General features: G+C 46.9%; 1 protein-coding gene across 9 annotated transcripts in view; it reads left to right on the top strand.

The window, feature by feature from the left end:
- herc2 (HECT and RLD domain containing E3 ubiquitin protein ligase 2) overlaps positions 1–7,500 on the top strand; it is a 79,683-nt gene that overhangs the window by 59,800 nt on the left and 12,383 nt on the right. For all 9 annotated transcript variants that reach the window (XM_031574523.2, XM_042708932.1, XM_031574529.2 and 6 more), the window contains 12 exons: positions 1–50; positions 804–922; positions 1,154–1,279; positions 1,453–1,608; positions 1,780–1,895; positions 2,218–2,416; positions 3,186–3,400; positions 4,004–4,181; positions 4,788–4,949; positions 5,208–5,299; positions 6,590–6,729; positions 7,115–7,302. The exon at positions 1–50 is cut by the window's left edge and continues 109 nt beyond it. In XM_031574523.2, coding sequence (XP_031430383.1) covers positions 1–50; positions 804–922; positions 1,154–1,279; positions 1,453–1,608; positions 1,780–1,895; positions 2,218–2,416; positions 3,186–3,400; positions 4,004–4,181; positions 4,788–4,949; positions 5,208–5,299; positions 6,590–6,729; positions 7,115–7,302 — 1,741 coding nt within the window. The remainder of the gene's footprint in view (positions 51–803; positions 923–1,153; positions 1,280–1,452; positions 1,609–1,779; positions 1,896–2,217; positions 2,417–3,185; positions 3,401–4,003; positions 4,182–4,787; positions 4,950–5,207; positions 5,300–6,589; positions 6,730–7,114; positions 7,303–7,500) is intronic.

Genomic DNA, 7,500 nt, shown 5'->3' with positions numbered 1-7,500 from the left:
GCCGCGGCTGGCCGCCTCCCTGGCTGCCTGTGCGCAGCTCAGCGCCCTGGGTGAGTGTGGGGCTGTGTGTGTGTGTGTGTGTGTGTGTGTGTGTGTGAGGCTGAGCCGAACAGGTTTACACCCTCACCACCCAGTCCAACGTCCTCCACTCTTGGGATTTACACGCTCGCATTACATCAAAACTTTAAGCTCTGGGGCTTAGACTTCAGATCATGTGACTGAAGTCCCCCCCCCCCCCCCCCATCTAAAGGTGGACAACTGTGTTATTGTAGTTCAGCTAGTAGTACAAGCAAATACATAGATGCAGCTCAAAGAAATCCACCCCAAAAAATACATCCCAGTCGCTCTGTGTAGGACATTAACATGAGTAGTTGTACGAGTAGTAACATGGCATCTGTAGTACTTTACATTAACATGAGTAGTTGTACGAGTAGTTAGTTACATGGTTCTGTAGTACTGTACATTAACATGAGTAGTTGTACGAGTAGTTAGTTACATGGTTCTGTAGTACTGTACATTAACATGAGTAGTTGTACGAGTAGTTAGTTACATGGTTCTGTAGTACTGTACATTAACATGAGTAGTTGTACGAGTAGTTAGTTACATGGTTCTGTAGTACTGTACATTAACATGAGTAGTTGTACGAGTAGTTAGTTACATGGTTCTGTAGTACTGTACATTAACATGAGTAGTTGTACGAGTAGTTAGTTACATGGTTCTGTAGTACTGTACATTAACATGAGTAGTTGTACGAGTAGTTACATGGCGTCAGCATCCGTAATAAACTGTGTGTTTCTCTCCAGCCGCTGGTCACCGGATGTGGGCCCTGCAGAGGCTGCGTAAGCTGCTGACCACGGAGTACGGCCAGTCCATCAACATCAACCGGCTGCTTGGGGACAGCGAGGGAGAGGCTCGCCCTATGGTCAGTCCCCCTCTCCAGCCCTGACAGGAGCTCAGGGATGTGCTTATGGCTAGAGTCAGAGGGCCTTGTGATGTTTTGGAGCCCACATCATTTGTGTACCCATTTTATCTGGAATGGTTTTGGGTGCAATGTACACACATTGATTCATAATCCCAATGGGTAAAAGTGTTATCTGAAAACGACTACTGAAGCTACTGCTAAATCTTCTTCTCCCTGTTGTGTCTGTGACAGAGTTTTACAGGCAGTGCTCTGGCCGCCCTTGTGAAGGGCCTCCCTGAGGCTCTGCAGCGGCAGTATGAGTATGAGGACCCCGTTGTTAGAGGAGGGAAACAGCTGCTCCACAGTCCTTTCTTCAAGGTGTGTGTGTGTGTTCTGTATCTCCTTTCTTGAGGGTTTATAGTAGTAGTGGCCATTTATATGTGGAGGTACACATTCTAAGGGAGGCTGTCTGTGTGTCTGTCCATTTTCGGTTGCATCTGTTTTGGATAATTGCGAATCTCTTCGTGTTTTGTGTGTGTGTGTGTGTGTAGGTGCTGGTGGCCCTGGCCTGTGACCTGGAGCTGGACACTCTGCCCTGCTGTGCGGAGACACACAAGTGGGCGTGGTTCCGCCGATACTGCACTGCCTCCAGAGTGGCCGTGGCCCTGGACAAGAGGACCCCTCTGCCACGCCCCTTCCTCGACGAGGTAGATGCCTCTTTAAAAATTAGAAATTAAAGATGAAAGTAATTGGATATAGTGCATTTCATTAACATAAAAACATGACTGTCCTACCATTCAACCCATGCGAGGATGGCAGTTTAATAACATTATCATATAGTCTGATTCTTTACTTGTCATGCTCTGAACTACCACTAGGTGTCTAAGAAGGTCCGCGAGCTGATGGCGGACCACGAGAGCATGAACAACTTCCACGAGAATCACGACATGTTTAAGAGAGAGCAGGACGAACAGCTGGTGCAGTGGATGAACAGGTAGGGTCCTCAGTAACCCACACTGACTGTTTCACCGGTTATGGGTTTACCGTGGGTTTAATGTGGTCACTTTATCAGTAAACCTCTAACAGGCATCAAAACAGTCAAAGAGTCCTCTTATTGAAGACTGTAGATGTAAATATCCTATAGGTCTCCTCTTCCTACTCTGGTGCTGTAATTGAACAGGTTTTAATCCTCTAACTGAGAGAAATACTGCTTATGATGTTTGAAGTTTCATGTTAGTGGAGTACAACCCTACAGTTCCCCTCTGCATGCTCTGTTGATGGTGTGTCATATAACCACACGATGTCCTTCACCACAGGCGCCCGGACGATTGGACGCTCTCGGCAGGGGGCAGCGGCACCATCTACGGTTGGGGCCACAACCACCGCGGGCAGCTGGGGGGCATAGAGGGGGCGAAGGTGAAGGTGCCATCACCCACCGAAGCGCTTGCCACCCTGCGGCCCGTGCAGCTCATCGGGGGCGAGCAGACCCTGTTTGCCGTCACCGCCGACGGCAAGGTGGGCACGGAGAGAACACACGCGATGTACAGAAACACACAGAGAACACACACACCGTACAGAGACACACAGAGAACACACACACCGTACAGAACACACAGAGAACACACACCACGTACAAAAACACACACATGTATAGAGACCTGCTGGCATGGCATCATGAGATGCTTAACCGAGAGGACGTGGGGTATGGTAGAGGCTTGACATTGTCACAAACATAAACTCTCACACACACGTGACATTTGTCATTGAGGAGTGAACTTCATTTTGATTATTTTAGTGCATTTTTTGCATTAGGACACACAATACTAACTTTAGATGCCTTGAGGAAGGAGACATTGTTGCTGCCTGTCAGCACTCCTCTGAGAGGGAGAGGGAGGGAGGGAGAGAGAGAGAGGGAGAGAGAGAGAGGAGAGAGAGAGAGAGAGAGAGAGAGAGAGAGAGAGAGAGAGAGAGAGAGAGAGAGAGAGAGAGAGAGAGAGAGAGAGAGAGAGAGAGAGAGAGAGAGAGAGAGAGAGAGAGAGAGAGAGAGAGAGAGAGAGAGAGAGAGAGAGAGAGAGAGAGAGTGTGTGTGTGTGTCACAAACATAAAGTTACAATGTCAAGCCTTTACCATACCCCATGTCCTCTCAGTTATGCAACAGGTTCCTCCTACAGGGACTGCAGGCCGGGGACGCATGGGGTTGTATATTGCTGTAATGAGATCATTAAGTGTATGTAAAAATACGTGTGTGTGTGTCTTGAGTAACCCCCTCCATGTTCTCCCTTAGCTCTATGCCACAGGCTACGGCGCAGGGGGTCGTCTGGGCATCGGGGGCACCGAGTCGGTCTCCACGCCAACCCTGCTGGAATCCATCCAGCACGTCTTCATCCGCAAGGTGGCGGTCAACTCCGGGGGCAAGCACTGCCTGGCGCTCTCCTCCGAGGGGGAGGTGTACTCCTGGGGGGAGGCTGAGGACGGCAAGCTGGGCCACGGCAACAGAAGGTGGGCAAACTGCCCGCACTGGGGATATTTATACAGGGAGGGCACCAGCAGGCGGGGGGGTGGAGGGGTCGTTCTCAGCCAAGAGCAGGTCTACATGGTCATCTCTGTGGCAGTGCCAGAGATCTGACAACAAAATATAGTTTTTTCCTTCATGTGAAACTGGTACAACATGAATTAAACTATAAACCATGAAAAATATGACCTGTAAAAAAAATCTAATATATATGTATATAATTTTTATATGAAAGTTCCTAGGTGACCCTTTTCATTGGTTAAATATTTGCTTGTTGAGTCTGACAGCACGTATAAGGGTGATTTGAAGGGGACGGTACATAATCGCTGGATTTGCATGCATATTGATTGAATGTAGCAGTACTTCTGGCAACCTGCAGGTGTCCCCCTTGCCCATGCTGGTATTCCCATTCAAGGGAATGTGATTTGCGAATGATTTGATGGAGACTGGGGTTGATTTCTTTCCTTTTTTGTCTCCCTCTCCCTCGCTCCCTCCCTCTCTCACTCTCTCTCCCTCTCTCTCTGTCTCTCTCCCTTCCTCGCTACCTCCCTCTCTCTCTCTCCCTCCCTCCCTCTCTGTCTCTTGTGTAGTCCATGTGACCGTCCGCGTGTGATTGAGTCTCTGAGGGGGGTGGAGGTGGTGGACATTGCTGCTGGAGGGGCCCACAGCGCCTGCATCACGGCCAGTGGAGAGCTCTACACCTGGGGCAAGGGCCGCTACGGCCGCCTGGGACACGGGGACAGCGAGGACCAGCTCAAACCCAAACTGGTGTGTGTGTGTGTGTGTGTGTGTGTGTGTGATGATCACTTTTTCATATATATATGCAGACAGATATTCACCCATGCGCACACAGCCACACCATGTTCTGTTATAGAGAGGTATATTTGAGCAGGCTTGTACACACTTGAATGGAGTGCAGTGAGTGTATGTGACTGTGAAGTTGTGTGCATGAAAATGTCTTTGTAAGGTGAGTGTGTTTGTGTGTGTGTGTGTGTGAGTGTCTGCGTGTGGACAGGTGTTCTGTGTGTACAGGTGTCCCTGTAGTCTTGTTAGCAGGGAGGAGAAGGTGGCATTTGCTGCCTGTGCTGTGGCCTTTTCACTCAGACTGCCTCTGGGAAGTGGAAGAACAGGGGTCTTGACACACACACACACACACACAGACCAACGTTCTCACATCCACACAGTCTTAAAAATATGCATAGACACACACTACATCTTTGTACTCCTTCCCTAGTCCCAGCAGAGTATTTAGGGAGATATGTAGGGCAGCTTTGACTACAACATTTGTATCTGTGTCCGTTTTTGTGGTGAGCTCATTAATGCACTATGTGTGTATATATATTTGTGTGTGTGTGTGTGTGTGTGTGTGTGTAGGTGGACGCGCTGCAGGGCCATCGTGTGATCGATGTGGCGTGTGGCAGTGGGGATGCTCAGACGCTGTGTCTGACAGATGATGACATGGTGTGGTCCTGGGGAGACGGCGACTACGGCAAGCTGGGCCGGGGGGGCAGCGATGGCTGCAAGGTGCCAATGAAGGTGTGTGTGTGTGTCTCCTCCTCTCTGAGGATGGAGAGAGCAGTCTGTCTGTCAGGGCATGGAATATCAAATCTCTCCTCTTCTCTTCATCTTTCTTCTTATTGCCTCATTATTGCCCTTGTTTTTTTTCACTGGGATCTTTCATCTTGGTATTCTTTTTTTTCATTAAGTGCCCCCTTTTTTTACTGTGTCATCCCTCTTTCATCACTACCATTCTCCCTTTGACTGTTTGTCTTACATTCTCTCTCTCTCCCTCAGATTGACTCTCTGACTGGGCTGGGAGTGGTTAAGGTTGAGTGTGGCTCTCAGTTCTCCGTGGCTCTCACCAAATCTGGAGCCGTCTACACCTGGTGAGTGCACACACACACACACACACACACACACACACACACACACACACACACACACACACACACTAGAGCTGCAACGATTAGTCGACGTAATCGACGATGTCGATTATGAAAAATTGTCGACGATGATTTTTATTGTCGACGCATCATAAAATATAATTTTTTGTTTTTTTTTGTTTTTGGCAGACGCTAGCAGAGCTACCGGTAATTTTCATTCGGCATTGCAATGCACTATAGGAAGTGCGAAATAGTGCATCTTTAACTAATAATAATTGACCATCATTGAGAAAAATGGAACAGAATCTGCAAATACATATCATGCACCGTTTTCTTTGCCCTCCGTTCTCGTACCTTCATGTGCTGCATATCACAAATGGCCGACTGAAAAGCGAATTATTCTGAGACGGCTCATGTTACCATGGAAACAATAAACAAAGCTAGCTTTAGTAGCTGCTGCATATGAGATATGGCTAACAGAAAAGTTGTCATTTTTCTCAATGATGGTCAATTATTAGTAGTTAAAGAAGCACTATTCCAGTATTTCAAAGAGAATGAGCTGTGGGAGCACAAGAACAGTGAGTGTCTAGCAGCAATTATTATAGACATATATGATATATCTATAACTTATAGTAAGGTTTAAGCTTACATGTTGGAAAACAGAACGTCTCATGGAGGGTGCTTGCTAACGCTATTTCATAAATGTTAAGTGCAATGTAGTAAATCAGTGATTATCAGAGTAGCCTGTATTTTCGTTTGTTCTGAATAGTTAACCTCCTCCACTTAGCATTCTTCAAACAAAAGATTGTGGAAAAAAAATATATTTCATAAGTTGAATTTGAATGTCACTTGCAGCCCAGTTATTCTTGCGTTATTTTGCACTTGCAGAGGCTTGATTGCTAATTTGAGTTACTTTTAAAACTTTATTTGCACTTTCTCTTTACTTTTAAAAGCATATTTGCACTTTAATTTGTATTACTATTTAATTTATGTATTATGATTACATTTGTTACTCAAATACATTTGAAATTCAAATTCCAACATTTTGAGTTGTTATTTTAATTTGCTAAGGGAAATAATCAATAGATTAGTCGATTAATCGAAAAAATAGTCGATAGATTAATCGATTACCAAAATAATCGTTAGTTGCAGCCCTAACACACACACACACACACCCACCCTCTGAGTCTCCCCACTAGATCTGGATCTGTCTGCTAGATCTGTCTTTGGCCGCTCGCCCTGATCTGTGTGTGTGTGTGTGTGTGTGTGTGTGTGTGTGTGTGAGACCTACAGGGGGAAAGGGGACTACCACAGACTGGGCCATGGCTCAGACGACCACGTCCGACGACCACGACAGGTCCAGGGCTTGCAGGGCAGAAAGGTCATCGCCATAGCAACCGGCTCCCTCCACTGCGTCTGTTGCACTGAGGACGGTAAGACCTCTGACATCACTTCACCCAAAAGGAACCAGACTGGATATTCACTCGTCCTGTTCCGTGTCCTGATGAGTTCTACCATATTTAAGGATTTTTATTGTCCTTGGCTTGGTTTCTGTACTCTGAACAATGACAATAAACTGAATTTAATCTAATGTAATCCAGTCTAAAGATATGTTTGGATGACGTCATTTGTATCCAGATGGCTTTTGACCTGTACTAACTAACTAACTTACTCAGTTGCCTCTAGCCTAACCTACTGTAATGGTGTGTTCTGACGGCTGTGGTGATGTGTTGTATGTCCAGGTGAGGTGTACACACTCTAGCCTAACCTACTGTAATGGTGTGTTCTGACGGCTGTGGTGATGTGTTGTGTGTCCAGGTGAGGTGTACACGTGGGGGGACAATGACGAGGGGCAGCTGGGGGACGGTACCACCAACGCCATCCAGAGGCCGCGGCTGGTCGCTGCGCTGCAGGGCAAGAAGATCAACAGGGTGGCATGTGGCTCTGCCCACACACTGGCATGGTCCACCAGTAAACCCACCAACGCTGGCAAACTACCTGCACAGGTAAAGCCTGGTGTTTCATGACGAGAAGACTTAAAGCAAGTTAAAGCACATTTCTAAAAAAGCCAAGATTACCTGTAGAGGTAATGTTAAGTCCATAGAGATGTTAAGATGCTAATTGCTTTTGGACAGGTCACACCTTTTAACATGACTAGTCTGAGTGCTCTGGTAAGGAGCATTTTAGCAGTACATGAACAAATC

The sequence above is a fragment of the Clupea harengus genome, chromosome 10 (assembly GCF_900700415.2).
Source record: "Clupea harengus chromosome 10, Ch_v2.0.2, whole genome shotgun sequence".
Classification (NCBI taxonomy): Eukaryota; Metazoa; Chordata; class Actinopteri; order Clupeiformes; family Clupeidae; genus Clupea; species Clupea harengus.
Note: the sequence above shows the minus strand (reverse complement) of the source record. Positions and strands in the feature narration are given on the sequence as shown.